The sequence below is a fragment of the Chaetura pelagica genome, unplaced genomic scaffold, assembly GCF_000747805.2.
Source record: "Chaetura pelagica isolate M959 unplaced genomic scaffold, ChaPel_1.0 scaffold351, whole genome shotgun sequence".
Lineage (NCBI taxonomy): Eukaryota > Metazoa > Chordata > Aves > Apodiformes > Apodidae > Chaetura > Chaetura pelagica.
In genome coordinates, this window is record NW_009952156.1 from 129,537 (window position 1) to 147,361 (window position 17,825).

At 40.8% G+C, this 17,825-nt stretch overlaps 1 protein-coding gene across 1 annotated transcript in view; it reads left to right on the top strand.

Annotated features, from left to right (window-relative positions):
- The window catches only part of LOC104397224 (FCH domain only protein 2-like), a 154,805-nt gene that overhangs the window by 125,162 nt on the left and 11,818 nt on the right, over window positions 1–17,825 (top strand). Inside the window, exons 18-22 of the mRNA XM_010007172.1 lie at window positions 1,256–1,359; window positions 6,035–6,158; window positions 9,383–9,494; window positions 10,086–10,241; window positions 15,611–15,743. Coding sequence (XP_010005474.1) covers window positions 1,256–1,359; window positions 6,035–6,158; window positions 9,383–9,494; window positions 10,086–10,241; window positions 15,611–15,743 — 629 coding nt within the window. The remainder of the gene's footprint in view (window positions 1–1,255; window positions 1,360–6,034; window positions 6,159–9,382; window positions 9,495–10,085; window positions 10,242–15,610; window positions 15,744–17,825) is intronic.

A 17,825-nucleotide genomic window follows, 5' to 3' on the forward strand; every position in this document is an offset into this window, starting at 1 on the left:
CTTAACTATGCTTTCCTAGAAATAGGAATATATAGATGTTTTCAGATTAAGTACAGTTAAATGAATCGGATTTTAAACCATTTATTTTTAACGCCCAGTATTTTGAAGTGTGGGTAATATTGTGGTAATACTACATACTAAGAGGACAAAGGAAAAGTGCATTTGGGCAAGCAGGCCACTTGTGATATTGCAGCAGACTACTCAGTGTTTAGCATGCACTGTCTTCCAGGGACATAACAAGAATTTTAAAGGAATGACTGACATTTCAGAAGTTAATTTAGTGGGAGACATTTGAGTTTGCAACTCTTAAGGTGGATGTGGTCAGTATTAGCCTAATGCTTTTCTTCCCAAATCAGTGATGAAATTCCCATACTTCAGCGACTGCAGAGTTATGCTGAATGCCTGAGAAAATTCCATACTTAAAAGTTACATTTTTAAATAACATTAACTGATTTAATAAAAAAAGAACCATCCAGAATAATTTGAGAGAGATTACAGGATGTGCTGCAAAGACAGTCAGAATTTTGGTCTATTTTGAAGTTAATTTTAGATCTGGCATACTCATTGAATGGCATTTAACATTTATTTTGAAGTACAATTCTATTCAGAAAAGTGACTATGTAAAAGTGGCATCTTTGTACTGCTGCCACCATCTGTTAATTGTATCTGTTAGATTTAGAGGGACATGAGGGCAGTACTGTTTTTACCTGCTTTTTACTTCTGATAGCTCAGCTAAGAGATAATATGGAGTTACTGTGTTCTTACAATCAATAGATAAATTTTTCTGTTATAGCGGTGTATATTTGTTGAAGTCAGTGGGATTTCAGAGGGCATAATTTGATGTAAACAGAATTGTGCCATTTTCAGTCAGGACCAAATATGGATTTCCACTGACTTTTCTATTTGTGGTGAGACATGAAAGACTGTCCCATATTCTGAATCCACATAGACCATACACAAAAGGAAACTCTGGTAAAACCATCTTTTTACATGCAAACCTCCGGGAATAGTTAGTATAAAATCATTTGAAAGCAATGAAAAAGCCCAAGATGCCCTTTTAGAGTGACTTTTCAGGGCATCATGTGGCTTTATTTTAAAAACATTTATGATTAGTGGTAAATCTTACAAAATAGAGGTTGTAAAATAGGAACTTTTAATAGAAGCATAACTACCAATTATTCTATTCAAATGGGTACATATTTATGTTCAGTGTGACATTTCTAATACTGATTTCCTTAAATTTGCTTTCTTTCAGTGAGGCCCACAACTCCTCTTTCTGTAGGCACACTTATACCCCCTCCAAGGCCTGCTTCAAGACCAAAGTTATCTACAGGGAAACTTAGTGGAATTAATGAAACAGTATGTATTGATTGATGTTTGGTGGTGGGTTTTGTTTTCAATTTTCCATTGTAACTTGTTTCAGATATATCATTTGCACTGTTACAGTGGAGTTACTTTCCAGCCAATGTTCAAGGAATCATATACTCAGTTTTTCACCATTGCCAGTTTGGCATGGAAGTTGATGAGAATAAACGTTACTATAATAACATAATTCTTAACTGAACTAAAAAGGTCCAAAATATAAAATTTGTATCAACTGAATGTTTTTAATTGAACAAATCAATACCTTGAAAATTAAAGGATAGCATATGTGTGGGATTAGTTTTCAAAATGTGAAATACTAGTGAAGTTATTTATTAACAAACCTCCATTGATTTAAGGATATCACCAAAGCTTTGGAGAATGACTGACATTAAGTAGATTGTTATCAGTCATGTGATCACACAAGTAGCCCTGCTGTGACTTTACCCTGCCCTTGCTGCTGGTTGGTGGAGAAGGGAGGTGGCAGATTGTAGCAGCTGCCCATCGGGCATCTCTGCTCACTGCTTGCAGGGCAGGTCCACGTGCTGTTAAGGAATGGGGCAACAAATGCAAATGCCTAGAGACCATATCAATCTCAGCCATACTTAATCTCTTGTATGCATTCTATTCATCGATTCTTTGAGTTTCATTTGACTAACTGACTTGGAAAAATTTTACTGTGGCAGGATCCTCTTCCTGTCTCGAAATAGCAAGATACTTTCACTATGGGGAATAAACAAGATAAGTGCACATGCTTGCAGGGGTATGATCTTATTGGTATCATGGAGACGTGGTGGGATGACTCCTATGACTGGAGTGTTGGAATGGAAGCATACAGGATCTTTAGGAAGGACAATCAGGGGAGATGAGGAGGGGGTGTTGCTCTCTACATCAATGATTAGCTGGAGTGGATGGAACTCCACCTGTGGATGGATGAGGAGCTGACTGAGATCTTAGGTTCAGGATTAAAAGGAGGGCAGGAACAGGGGACATTATAGTGGGGATCTGCTACAGGCCACCCAGCCAGGAAGACCAAGTGGATGAGGCCCTTTATAGACAAATAGGAGTAGCCTCATGTTGACAAGTCCTGGTCCTCATGGAGGACTTCAACCATCCCGATATCTGTTGGAGGGACAACACAGCAAGGCATAAGCAATCCAGGAGGTTCCTGGAATGCATCAATGATAATTACCTCCTCCAAGTGATAGAGGAGGCAGTGAGAAGAGGTGCTATGCTGGACCTTGTTCTTGCCAACAAGAATGGGTTGGCAGTGAATGTGAAGCTCAAGGGCAGCCTTGGCTGTAATGACCATGAGATGGTGGAGTTCAAGATCCTTAGGGCAGTGAGGAGGGCAAGCTCACTGCCCTGGTCTTCAAGAGAGCAGACTCTGGCCTCTTCAGGGACCTGCTTGGTAGGGTACCATGGGATAAAGCTCTGGAGGGAAACAGAAGCCCAAGAAAGCTGGTGAATATTCAAGGATCACCTCCTCCAAGCTCAGGAGCAATGCATCCCAACAAAGAAGAAGTCAGACAAAAAAGCCAGGAGGTCTGCATGGATGAACAAACTCAGACACAAAAAGGAGTACAAGCAAGTTGTCCAAGCAGCCAGGGATCAGGTTAGGAAAGCTAAAGCACTGGTAGAATTAAATCTGGCCAGGGACATCAAGGGCAACAAGAAAAGCTTCTATAGGTATGTTGGAGATAAAAGGAAGATTAGGGAAAATGTGGGCCCTCTCTGGAAGGAAATGGGAGACCTGGTTACTAGGGATATGGAGAAGACTGACTTAATTACTTTTTTACCTCAGTCTTCATGGGCAAGTGCTCAAACCACACTGCCCAGGACACAGAAGGCAAAGACAGGAACTGGGAGAATGAGGAACTGCTCAAAATAGGGGTAGATCAGGTTCAACACCATTTAAAGAACCTGAAGGTGCAACAGTCAATGGGACCTGATGGGATACATCTGCAGGTCCTGAGGGAACTGGCAGATGAAGTTGCTAAGCCACTATCCATCACATCCAAGAAATTATGGCAGTCTGGTGAAGCTCCCACTGTCTGGAAAAGGGGAAACATAACCCCCATTTTAAAAAGGGAAGACCTAGGGGACTACAGGTCAGTCAGTCTCACCTCTGTGCCCAGCAAGATTATGGAGCAGATGCTCCTGAAAGCTCTGCTAAGGCACATGAAAAATGAGGAGGTGGTTGGTGGCAACCAATGTGGCTTCACTAAGGGCAAACTATACGTTGAAGAATTTGGTGGCTTTCTATGATGGGGTTACACCATTGATGGATAAGGGGAGAGCAACTGATGTCTACTTGGACTTGTGCAAAGCATTTGACACTGTCCCATATGACAACCTGGTCTCTAAATTGGAGAGATGGACTTGAAAGATGGACCACTCAGTGGATAAGGAATTGGGTGGATGGTCATACTCAAAGAGAAGTGGTCAATGGCTCAAGGTCCAGTGAAGAGCTGTTGGAGAGAGTCCAGAGGAGGGCCACAAAGATGATCTGAGGGCTGGAGTACTTCCCCTACGAAGACAGGCTGAGAGAGTTGGGGTTGTTCAGCCTGGAGAAGCGAAGACTCTGGGGAGACTTTGTAGCAGCCTTCCAGTACCTGAAGGAGCCTACAAGAAAGCTGGAGAGGGACTGTTTACAATCTACATGTAGCGATAGAACAAGGGGTAATGGTTTCCAACTGAAAGAGAGTAGATTTAGGTTAGACCTTTGTCACCGTTTGACTCAGGTCTGACAAAAATGCTCTCGATCCCCTCCCCCCCCCACCCAGGTAGGGAAGGAGAGAGAGAAAAAGAGAGAGACTTGGCTGGATTGAAAACTAAACTACACAGCTTTAATTAAAACACTAATGAATGATACAAGAAAATATATACAATTATATACAGATATATTCAGGTATGGGCAAAAGCCTCTCGCCCCCCCCCACCCCAGCAACTCCCACAGCACTTCCCTGAACTGGGAAGAGTCCCGAGGAATCCCGGGAGAAGGGAAGAAGAAGGAGGAAGGAAGTTGTCTTCTGTGATCTCTGACCTTCCTTTGAGCTTACGTAGATATATGGAATGGAATATCTTTGGCCAATTTTGCTGTCTGTCTAACTCAGCCTCCTACGGGGGGGTCACAGATCTCCCCATAGTGTCTGAGCCGGCAGAGTGCAGGTGCGGCCTTGAAGCCTCAGTAGTTAGAAAAACATTCCACTGTCTTATCAGCCTAGCAGAACATACTGTTGCTAGTTACAAGAAAGCTTACTGAAGGAAAGAAAATCAGTAAAAAGAAAAATTGGCTTCATCCTGGCTTAAACCAGGACAACCTTAGGAAGAAATTCTTTATTGTGTGGGTGGTGAGACACTGGAAGAGGTTGCTCGGAGGACCTGTGGACGCCCCCTCCCTGGAAGTGTTCAAGGCCAGGTTGGATGGGGGTTTGAGCAACCTGATCTAGTGCAGTGTCCCTGCTCATGGCGGGGGGGGTTGGAATGAGATGCTCTTTAAGGTCCCTTCCAAATCAACCATTTTAGGATTCTATGATATTCTCATTATGAACAAAATTCTGGTCTGAACTGAAACATTGTTTAACTCTTGTCTTTCTGTATTGTTGTAAGGTCAGAATAGGGTTCATTTTGAGATTCTTTTCTTGTTCTAATTTAAAATTGTAGTAATTGCTCTTAGACAAAGAAATCTGTTGTTCATATCATCAGGATTAAAGAGAAGAATTTAGCTGGTACTGTTCTGCTATAAAGTATGATTCTGCACAAAGTTACTCGTTTCAGAAATTGGCTATTTAGATACAAGTGGAAGATTGTGAGTTGTCTTCATTATATGTCAGCTCCTTTTACAACCCCCACAGTCTGTATAAAAGTCATATCTTCTGTGACAAGTGTGATAGAACCAAAACAATAAAAAAGTATTACCCAACCAAAACAGTTTCTTCAGGAGTTCCAGAACCTTTTAGATAGTTTAATCCCAAAATGACCATTAGTCATTTTAAACTAATAACTTAACTGTTAAATGGATCATAAAACTATCCAAAGATTTAGGGTGGAATGGACTTTTGAAGATCTCCTCTAGGCCAACCTCCCACTCAAAGAAGGGCCAACTTGAAAATTGCATTAGGTTGCTCAGGGACATGCTGAGTTTTGAAAATCTCTGGGGAAGGAGATCTCATAACCTCTTTGGGCAACCTGTCTGAGGGCTTAACCACAAGGTTGCAAGGATTTTTTCTCTGTGTTCGGCTGAAATTTCTTTTGTTATAGCTCTTGCACCTCCAAATAGAGTCTGACTGACTTAATAGCTAGCGAAAGACTGCTTGCTAGTAGAGCCCTCCTTAGGCTTCTCTACTCCAGGCTGAACAAACCCAGGTCCTTCAGCCTCTCCCTCTCTCTCATGTTCTCCAGTCCTCAACTATTTTACATTAGACTTAACTACCCAGGCAAATATATTAATAATGATAATCTATGAAATAGTGGCTGATTCCCATAGAAAATATGGGTTATCTGTTTTACACTGAAAACTAGGATAGATAAAACATTAAAATAAATATGTTGAGAAACACTATTAAATTGATTGGGGAATGAAATTAAGAACTTTTGTATTTACAGTTGTTTTTAATCTTTTTAAAACCACTTTCTGTCTCTGTAATCCTCTGTGATCTCTCGTGTTTAGCCATTCAGCCCTCCATTGACCTCTAACTCAAGTCCTCCACCTGCAGTTCCCTTGGTGCATGCAGAGAGTGTTTCCTCAATATCCTCTTCTGCTTCCCTCAGTGCAGCAAACACACCTACAGTTGGTAAGTTAAATTAACCATTTTAACTTATTTTAGAAATGGTATAATTCTGCCACTGAGTTCCATCTATTAGGAAAAGCATTCCTTGGAGTTAGTTGTTCTATATGTGAGTCCAGTCTATGCACTTAAAGCATCCTTTGCAATACTTGCTTCTAAATGACACTGAGAGACAGTGGATTTGACTAGATTAGACCATAGATCCAATTATGGCATGTTCTTTAGTGAAATATTTTTCCATTAATTCATATTTGGTGTGCTTGTATATCCATTCATCAAGCACAACATTATCATGTATTTGTTCAGAAGATGTTATTGTATAGGCACAGAAATATTTTGGGATACTGATACATTTGAATTAACATAAATGTTCACAAAATTGAGATGTTTTTGTTTGCTTGTGTGTTATCCTGTAATTGCAGTTAAAAAAGAAAAAAAAAAGAAAAGAATGCATCTTTTTCTTTAAGTTAGTGAAGTATATAAGCTAAACGGAGGTGTTTAGTAAAAGCAAACCAACCAACCAAAAAAGATTAAGATGAAAAGCAAATCAGTCTTCCTGTGCTGCCACTAGTTTCAGAAGGTTTTCTCATGTTTTTGAAATCAAGTCCTTCAGCTATGATATTTGATTATAACAAATAACAAGGAGAATTGGGGGGGGCTTTATTTGTCAGACATTTTAACTTGTTTTTATAGAATTGAAGTATTCCATTCCTGAACGCTATTACCATTTTAGTCCCAAGTTAAATCAGACCTTTGAGTTAACACAGTTATCTACGCATGTTACTGATGCCAAGGTTTCCTCACTCAGGCTCAGCACCTCAGAATAGCATCTGCACAGCTTCTAGCAGGACTTCTGCATTTAAAGCAATGCAGCTGTTTCCACCCTGTGCAGGACCAAAGCTAGTAAGGTCTGCCCAGCCTTAGATGCTTCAGTGCAGGCATAGTTCAGTGTCCACCAGTTTCCCAAATGCTGAGAAGCATTGTAGAAAGATAACATGTTTTGGTTGCCAGCTCTGTGTGTGTTATTGGAGACAGTGACAGAGTGAAATAGTGAGGTGAGGGGGAGAGGTAAGGAGGCTGACATCAAAACTTGACGTGGTTATTAACCTGGCCTAGCAAAAAAAAAAAAAAAAAAAAAGAATGTTAAATAGTCCTGGAGAGATGGGAAGGACAGTGCAGATGGCTGGATGATTTGGGGACGGGAGGATATACTCTGTACTACTGTCTGTATTCTTTTGGGTTTTGCACAAGCTAGTGTTTCCCTTACCCCATTTGTTCTGAATAATGGAGAGTTGACTATAATGATCTTGTTCCAAGTGAACTTGTAGGCATGCATAAATTAATTTATTTTATGCTTTAGCTTGTTTTCATTTGCAAAGTATTTTTTATATATTAAGTTGTTAAACATTTATAACAGCTATTTTTGCTTGAAATACTTTATTTTCTTGCAATATTTTGTTTCATTTAAATGTAATAGAGGATGATCTTTTGATTGGAACACTTCCTACAATTGAAAAGCTTTGTGAGACACCACCAGGTATTGTACTAGAAGCATATTTGCATGTTAACTAATCATCCTAAAGCATTACAGATAAAAATATTCTATTTCTTTTGAAACAAATTTCTCCAGCTATTTCTGGTGTCTGGCAGATACAAGTAGCTTGAAAGGTCGACTGCTTAACAAGTTATATGTTGCTGAAGTCACCAAAACTTGATATAACCATTTTTATACAACATAATCTTCCATCTATTCCACCCCAAAACAAGCTGATAATTGGCCTTGTTTCTTTAGTTTGTCATTATTACTTTCTTGGGAAAACAGGGAATATATTTTTACTGTGACAATCCTTATTTTCATAGGACAAGTAGATAAAACTGTTTCTGTATTTCTAAATAATACAAAGCTTTGTAGCTATAGAAAATAAAGATATTTTAACAAATTGTATTTTTACAACAGCAGTTTAGCCAATATTAAAATAACCTGGATCATTGTTCCTAAACTGAACTAAAACCATTTGATCAGACTTATTTATTTGCCATTTTTATGGCCAATGATGCAGTCCTTTATTCTGCAGTTTGACAACCTTCTTGAGTGTGTCGATGCAACTGTTTGCATGGTTGTGTCATTAGCTGTTGAGTCAGTACAGCTGAAGGGCTGCTAACAGTGATTGGGGCTGAGGCATGTGGCAGGGCATTAAAGCCAGATTTGCTGGTGCTGCTGAAGGTCCTAGAACTGGACCTGTGAGCTGGACTGCAGCCTGAGATACAGTGAGTCTGCCTTGGAACAGCTCTGTGACATCCTGTCCCTCTGAGCGCTCGCAGCAGGCATATGATACAGGCTATTTCAGCAAAGGTACAAAAAATTAGTAAGATGCTCCCCTCTACACTACTGCACTAATAAAAAGATAGAAGTTCCAGTATTGCCTTTTTATATTCAGTACACATATAAAACACTACTGAAAAGAAAAATTCCATAACAACTGGTTTTGTCAATTATACACACACATTTCAAAAAGCTTTAGCTGAGATCTGAGTTTATTTTTATAGGTGTGCATTGGAACTTTGTGAAGGCTGACACAGGCCTGGTAATTATTTTTCTTGTAAACTGATACGTATTTCCAGGTACCTCCAAGGTACTCCCAGAATCTTTACTATGTAAACTTTAGAAAACTTTGCAAATTACTTCTTCAACAGTTTTTGCATGGGAATTGTAATCTTTGTTGAATGAAAGACTTAAAAGAATGTTCAACTGTTCACTTATGTGGGGTAATATTAATGGATGTGCATTTATGTTCATACATACTGTAACTGAATTCTTTGCATTTCTGTGAGTTTTTTATCATACATTTTTTCATACTATGAGCATACAATAGGGATTTTTTAAAAAGTTTTGTAGTTAACATCTAATTTCTTTTCAATCTGTTGACTTCAGTTTTATTGGGAGCCTATTTAATGCAGTGTTCCTGTGTCTCATATGTATTTCCTTGTGTAATGACATTATAAAATGTCATACTGATAGCCCTGGTTTTTTTAGGCTGCTAAGCAGTTTTTTGATGTGATGGTACTGTACTATGTTTATATAGTTCTACATGCTTTTCAAGTAATACTTTGGATTCTGCTGTGACCTTGATGGTAGCAACCTCTTGTAAAAATGACAGGTGTAGTCAACAGTTCTGAAATCTATTGCTAAGCTTTTTGAAAATTAAACCTATACACTGTATGTATTCTAGGTGTTTCATGTGGTCCCAGCCCTGTCAGCCTTGGAAACCAGGATACCTTGCCTGTTGCAGTAGCCCTTACTGAATCTGTTAACGCCTACTTTAAAGGAGCAGATCCCACAAAGTTAGTTAAATAGTGAATTGTTTTGAATGTAATAAGTTACAATAAGAAAACATACTGGATTTACTTTTAATAGTTTTGGGGGAAAATGTATATACATTAGAAGGGGGATTCATGGGGTTTTTTTCCTCTAAGTGACAGCAGTGGCTTATCACTCTCTATTGGCCTGCATCCTGCTAGGCGTTTATATATCCCTGCTTTACAAAAATGTGTTCAATGAGAAGAGTTTTCATTATAGTTAGGTGGGTGGTACATTTAAAATTGGGCAGCTTAAAAGCACCTCATTCCCTCTGTCACATTGTTTGCTATGTTACTTAGGCCTTGCCTAAGCATAGTTGTGCCATGTTTTCAAAGCCTGAAAAATATCCACCCATACTGCTGTATGCTTAACCAGCGAAACTTTTTTATCTTATTTCATCTGACTTCCAAGTTGAAAGTGATAGCAGATTGTCATAGTGCCACATTACCCTCATTTGAAATAGATTTCCTGTTTTGAATTCAGCTCATCAGATTGTAAAAGATTGCTTTAAAATTAGTATTAAAGCTAGGCAGTTAATGAGTTGCCATAAAACTGATGTTTTCATTCTCTTCTAGATGTATTGTGAAGATCACTGGTGATATGACAGTATCATTCCCAAGTGGGATTATTAAAGTCTTTGCCAGCAATCCATCTCCAGCTGTGCTCTGCTTCAGGGTAAAAAATACAAGCAAACTAGAGCAGATTCTTCCAAATGCACAACTTATATACAGGTTTTGTATTTTATTTTTTTAATATAATAGTAAACTACATGATTTGTAAAATGTGAATTGTTGTATATGTAAATCAGAGTTCTCTTCAGTCTTGTTGATTTGCTTATACATAATTTAATTTCCTGAACTAATCTTGTTTAGCTTAGTTTATCTCCACTGCCACTGTCGCAAGCCGGTATTGGGGGGCTCCTGGCTGTCAGGTGCTTTTGCAACATCCCCCCCCGATGTGGAGGGGTTTTTGAATAAGCCTGAGGGTCACACGTGGCGCTGCCTCTCACGGAGGAACGGCCACTGTGGGACGGTATTTTAGGGTGGTAGTTAGAATGCACACCCCCACCACGCTCAGAAATTGCCTCTAAGACCAATGTTTACTACATGAATTAGTTGGTTTATTAAGGGTTAACACAAACTGAGGGATGATGTTTAGAGAAAATGCTACCAGGGATATATATATAGAGATAGATACAGTAAGAAAGTGTCCTTTAGGGAGGTAATACCAAAGGTCCTGTGCTTTTAACGGAGAGGGTTAAGGACCAAAGGGAGGAGGGAAGGGCCCACCTGCTGCACTCCCCACCTTTTATACCCCCATGACCCACCTGTCCAGTTAGTGTCACTGTCCAGAGCCAACGAGCATCCATGAGCCCCAAGTTAGGGTGGTGACTACCAGGGGCACAGGATGGCTTGTTGCTCATCCTTTCTGTCCCGCACCACATCTGTTGTTTTGGGTTCAATTGTCCTTGAGAAGCAAGTCTATTTTAATACAAAATTAAATTTATCGTTCTTTGACGTGACAGTTTATCGTATCATAGAATCATAGAATCATAGAATCTTAGGGGCTGGAAGGGACCTCGAGAGATCATCTAGTCCAACCCCCCTGCCAGAGCAGGGTCACCTAGAGTACATCACACAGGAACTCATCCAGGTGGGTTTTGAATGTCTCCAGTGAGGGAGACTCCACAACCTCCCTGGGCAGTCTGTTCCAGTGCTCTGTCACTCTCACAGTAAAAAAATTTTTTCGGATATTCACCTTGAACCTCCTATGCTCCAATTTACACCCATTACCCCTTGTCCTATCACTGGTCATCACCGAGAAAAGCCTAACTCCGTCCCCCTGACACTCACCCCTTACATATTTGTAAACATTGATGAGGTCACCCCTCAGTCTCCTTTTCTCCAAGCTAAAGAGACCCAGCTCCCTCAGCCTTTCCTCATAAGGGAGATGTTCCACTCCCTTAATCATCTTCGTAGCTCTGCGCTGGACTCTTTCGAGCAGTTCCCTGTCCTTTTTGAACTGAGGGGCCCAGAACTGGACACAATACTCCAGATGTGGCCTCACCAATGCAGAATAGAGGGGGAGGAGAACCTCTCTTGACCTACTAACCACACCCTTTCTAATGCACCCCAGGATGCCATTGGCCTTCTTGGCCACAAGGGCACATTGCTGGCTCATGGTCATCCTCCTGTCTACCAGGACCCCCAGGTCTCTTTCACCTACACTACTCTCCAGCAGTTCAGCCCCCAACCTGTACTGGGACATGGTGTTGTTCTTCCCCAAATGTAAAACTCTGCACTTCCCCTTGTTGAATTTCATCATGTTTCTCCCCGCCCAACTCTCCAACCTATCTAAGTCTCTCTGAATGGCAGCACAGCCTTCTGGTGTGTCAGCCACTCCTCCCAGCTTAGTGTCATCAGCAAACTTGCTGAGGGTACATTCTATACCCTCATCCAGGTCGTTGATGAAGATGTTGAACAACACCGGTCCCAGCACCGACCCTTGTGGGACTCCACTAGTAACACACCTCCAACCAGATTCTACCCCATTGACTACAACTCTCTGACTCCTTCCTTTCAACCAGTTCCTAATCCACCTCACTTCCTGGTCACCAAACCCATACCTGATCAACTTATCCACAAGGATGCTGTGGGAGACGGTGTCAAATGCTTTACTGAAATCAAGATAAACCACATCTACCGCTCTACCATCATCTATCCACCTAGTAATTTCCTCATAGAAGGCTATGAGGTTAGTCAAACATGATTTACCCTTGATAAAACCATGCTGACTGCTCTTGATGACCCCCATGTCCTTGATGTGCCTGGAGATAGTCACAAGAACAAGTTGTTCCATCACCTTTCCAGGGATGGAGGTGAGGCTGACCGGTCTATAGTTACCCGGGTCCTCCTTCTTGCCCTTCTTGTAGACTGGAGTGACATTTGCTATCCTCCAGTCCTCAGGCACCTCACCTGTTGCCCATGATTTACTGAAGATGATGGAGAGTGGCCTAGCAATGACCTCCGCCAGCTCCCTCAGCACCCTTGGGTGCATTCCATCTGGACCCATTGATTTATGGATGTCCAGATTACTCAACTGATCCCTAACCCAATCCTCATCTACCATGTCAAACTCTTCCTCTATCTTGACTTCTTCTGGGGCTATATGAATCTGGGGCTCATAGGGAGACCCTGCAGGAGTGAAGACAGAGGCAAAGAAGGCATTCAGCACCTCTGCCTTCTTTATATCCTCTGTCACCAGGGCTCCCACCTCATTCCTCAATGGGCCAATATTGCCTCTATTGCTAGTTTTGCTAGCTATGTACTTGAAAAAGCCCTTTCTATTATCCTTAACCTGACTTGCAAGGTTAAGTTCCAAGGAGGCCTTAGCTTTCCTAATTGCCTCCCTACATCCTCTGACAACAGTCCTATATTCCTCCCAAGTGACCAGCCCCTCCTTCCATGATCTATAGATTTTCCTTTTCCACTTAAGTTTGCCCAGTAGTTCCTTCTTTAACCATGCAGGTCTCCTAGCACCCTTACTAGATTTCCTAACCATTGGGACACTCTGATCCTGTGCTTGCAAGAAGTGGTCCTTGAATGTTGACCAGCTATCTTGAGCTCCTTTATTTTCTAGCACCCTGTCCCATGGGATTTCCCTTAATAGATGATTGAGGAGACCAAAGTTTGCCCTGTGGAAGTCCAGGGTTCTGGTCCTGCTGGGTATTTTGTTCCTTCCACACAGGATATGTACTCATATAAAATCTGTTTTGTTGTGATTACATCAGCTCAGTTAAGATTTTATTAGCATTTAAATTCTATCACCATGCCTTACAAATTAGGTAGTTAATATTGTACAAACAAGGCAAACAAATAATTATCTTACTGTATTGCTTAATAATCTACCTGGTCTTCTGACATTTTTCAAAAAGAATTTTCAGCTTCAGTACAATACATTTTTTTTCTACTATGTTCTTGTTTGTTACACAGTTGTCAGGCTTTTCACTCTCAGTCTATCCTTCTTTCTCTCTTTCTTTACCTTTCTTCTTTTAGATTCTGTAGTATTGCTACATTAAAAGACATGGCCACATTCCAGTCATGTGAGCTGTCCCACCATGTCTCTGTTATTGCTACTAGATCATAACCCTTAGCCCGCACACAGACCTCTAACTCCTCCTGCTTGTTCCCCATGCTGCGTGCATTAGCATACAGGCATTTCAGGAAACGAACAGAGCACACCGGTGGGACTAAATCCTCCTTGGACGACCTGACTTTGGGCCATGGTGTGTTCCTCTTGTGCTTGTCCCTAACAGACCCGGTCTTCTCCCCTTCCCCCATCACATCTAGTTTAAAGCTCTATCAATGAGCCCTGCCAAGTCCTGCCCCAAAAGCCTCTTCCCCCTCTGGGACAGGTGCATCCCACCTGCTACCATCAGTCCAGGTGCCTCATATAGCATCCCATGATCAAAAAAACCAAAACCCTGTCTATGACACCAATCTCTTAACCATTCGTTAACCTGCAAACTCTTCCTGTATACCTCCCTACCCATTCTTGCAGGAGGGATGGAGGCAAACACTACTTGCGCTCCAGACCCCCTAACTAGCTGTCCCAGGGCCCTGAAGTCTCTCTTCATTGCCCTTACATTTCTTGTAATAATTTCATCACTGCCAACCTGAAAAATCAGCAGCGGGTAGTAATCGGAAGAATTCACAAGATTGGGGAGTTTCCTTTTAACATCCCTAATCCGAGCCCCAGGGAGAAATATTAGCAGAACCGTATCCGACAGTGAATTATCCAAAAAAATTATGTTTTGGAAAAAAGTGTCCAATATTCTTGTCTGAGTGCTGTAACACTTCACCTCTAATTAGAAAGGATGTAAATATTGGATAATTATGACGTTACACGCATATGGTAATAATTTAACGTTTCATCATATTCTGCAACAACTATCATTTGCTCAGTATTTATAGAGATGGAACTTTTTACTGTGAGTGATATTTGTGGAGACGTCAGAATTTCTGTTTTGAGTTACACTTGGTAGTATAGCAGCAGAAGGATTTTGCTACTGGTTTAATTTGTTTGAATTTTGGAAGACCTCTATGATAAGCATTTATATATTTTACTGAAAATGGAAATTGCCTGAATGACAACACTTTTGAGAACCAAATTCTAAGTAAATTGGATGGACTACTGATATGTAAGTCCCATTGCAGTCATATTCACTGTGTTCCAGGTGCTCATTTTCAGCTTTCCCTCTACACGCACACTCTGCATGCCTCCTTAGGGATAGATGCAGTTCCTCTGTGTATCCACAGATGATCCATGGAGCTCTTTGATTCTCAAGTGATATGAATTTTGTTTCTGAATCAGTTCTCTTAAAAGCTTCATTCTTATTTTAAAAAAAACAAACAAACCTAATGCAACCAGAGCTGAAAATATTCTTGATCTGCAAAACCCCTTTTTGTGCTCCAGTAGATCCCAACCAGGATTTTGCTTCTGCAGTTATGTGCACTCTTACCTACATATAGAAATGATATAATAAATTGTTACTAAGATTGAATGTAACTATAAATATCTGAGAAACAATTGTTTATAATAATTTGAACATCACTTTTAATTGAAAAATTTTTGAAAGCTTACACTTTATATGTGAAAAGTGTGGTAACACATACAGCACAAATCTTAATTCAGTGCATTAGCTATGTCATAACAAAAACTAATTATGATTTTGGGATTTATTCCAAATTGGAGAACATTCCATTTCAAAGACCACTTTCATCCCCACCTCCCACACATTCTCACAGCACCTGGTTGTATTGAAATTGTGTTTTATTAAATGTAAAATCCAAATTTGGCATTAACTCCATCTTGTGATCATCAGTGGAGGAAACTCACTGCTCCACAACCTGGAAAGAGAATTTTTACCAGATACAACAAGCAGTTAGTTTGTTTAATATTTAAGAAGATGCAATTATATGTTATAAAACATTAGAACAAATTCTTTCTTGGAATAGTGAAGATCTAGTCTTAATTTTTAGACATCCGAAATAATAACTTAGTTTTGCCTTCTGATTCCTACCTTTCTTTTTCTTTGTAGTGATCAGTCACAAAGTGACTCTAGTACTAAGGATTTTTGGATGAACATGCAAGCTATAACTATCTACCTCAAGAAATTATCGGAGCAGAATCCATCTGCATCCTATTATAATGTGGATGTTCTAAAGTATCAGGTAAACACTTTTTTCCTTTTGGAATTTTTTAAGGAACTCTGGCAGATTTCGTATCTACACAGAAATTATTAGAATTTTTCTTTGCCTGCTTGCATGCAGATGAACTGTCAACCCTCATCTAGGCCAGTTCTGGGTATGTCACTGTTTCCAATGCACAGGCTCTGCCCAAGCTGAGTGCATTTGTGTTATGCCTTCGTGTCATTCTCTGTTCATTCATGACCTGTTTCAGCTTGCTCACACTTCAGTCCAATTCATGGGTGCAAGCTTCAAACGCTGCTTCTTTAGGTGCTTGTTAAAAAAGTTAAGTTTTCCTTATATTTAGGGGTTTAGGTGGGGGGTTGAGTTTGTAATGATATTGTATTTTGATTTTGTAATTGCATAATAACTGTAATATATGAGAATGTATGATTTTCTCACCTCTTGCAATATAATGGAACAACTCATCCTGGAAACCATTTACAGACACATGAAGGACAAGAAGGTCATCGGGAATAGTCAGCATGGATTCTCCAAGGGGAAGTCATGCTCGACCAACTTGATAAACTTCTATGATGAAATGACTGGCCTGGTAGATGAGGGGAGAGCAGTGTATATTGTGTCTACCGAGCCTTCAGGAAGGCCTTTGACACTGTCTCCCATAGCATCCTCATAGAGAAGCTGATGAAGTACAGGCTGGATGAGCAGACAATGAGGTGTTTGTGTTGTGAGGCTTTTTATTTGTTTGTTTTGGGTTTTTTTTTGTTTTGTGGGGGATTTTTGTGTTGATGGCTAGACTCGGTCCTTTCCAACCATGACAATTCTGTGAAAACTGGCTAAACAGCCAGGCCCAGAGGGTGGTGATCAGTGGCCTGAGGTCTAGTTGAAGGCCAGTAACTAGCAGCATACCCCAGGGTTTAATACTGGGCCCAATCCTGTTTAACATCTTCATTAAAGATCCTCATCATGTTTGCTGATGATGCCAAAATGGGAGGAGTGCCTGATAGACCAGAGGGTCATCCTGCCATTCAGAGGGACATCGAGAGGTTGCAGAAATGGGCTGACAGGAGCTTCATGAAGTTCAAGGGGAAGTGTTAAGTCCTGCACCTGGGGAGGAACAACCCCAGGCACCAGTATATACTGGGGGCCATGCAGCTGGAAAGCATCCTGGCAGAAAAAGCCCTGGGGGTCCTGGTTGGACACCAGGTTGGCCATGAGCCAGCAATGTGTCCTTGCTGCAAAGAAGGCTAATGGTATTCCTGTGCTGCATTAGAGATGGTTGAACATCTGAGCCAACTGTCTCTACATAAAAAACCAAAAGAACCTATCAGTGCAGCTATTATTATCACTGTAGCTTTCCACATCCTCCCAATATAGTTTAAAATCTTGGCATACTGAATCTATAAAAAGCACATTAGGTACACAGAGAATTCCAGAGAAAGATGGAAGAAACAGAACATATCTTTGGATTGCAGAAATGAGTACTGTGGAAGAATGAGATCTATTTAAGATCTTTAGAATCATAGACTCATAGAATGGTTAAGGTTGGAAGGGACATTAAAGATCATCAGGTTCCAACCTCCCTGCCATGAGCAGGGACATCTCACACTAGACTAGGCTGCAGAAGGCCTCATCCAACCTGGCCTTAAACACCTCCAGAGAGGGGGCATCAGCAACCTATTCCAGCACCTTACTATCCTTATGGTGAAGAATTTCTTCCTGATGTCTAACCTAAATCTATCTCTCTCAGTTTAAAACCATGACCCCTTGTCCTATCACTACCCTCTGGTGAAAAGCGCCTCCCCAGCTTTCCTGTAAGCCCCCTTCAGGTACTGGAAGGCTGCTATAAGGTCTCCTGCAGGGACCCTTCTCCTCCAGGCTGAATAGCCCCAACTCTCTCAGCCTATCTTAGTAGCAGAGGTGTTCCTGCCCTTTGGTCATTTCTCTGGTTTGGTTTGGTGGGTTTTTTGGTAGCTGGATGAAGGGCCCCAGGAGTGGCTCCAGTAAGAAGCTGAGAAGCTCCCCCTGCTCCAAACCCAACCAAAGAGCCATTAGAGGGACAATAGATGTCCCTCAGCAATTAACATATGAAAGAACTAATATAAC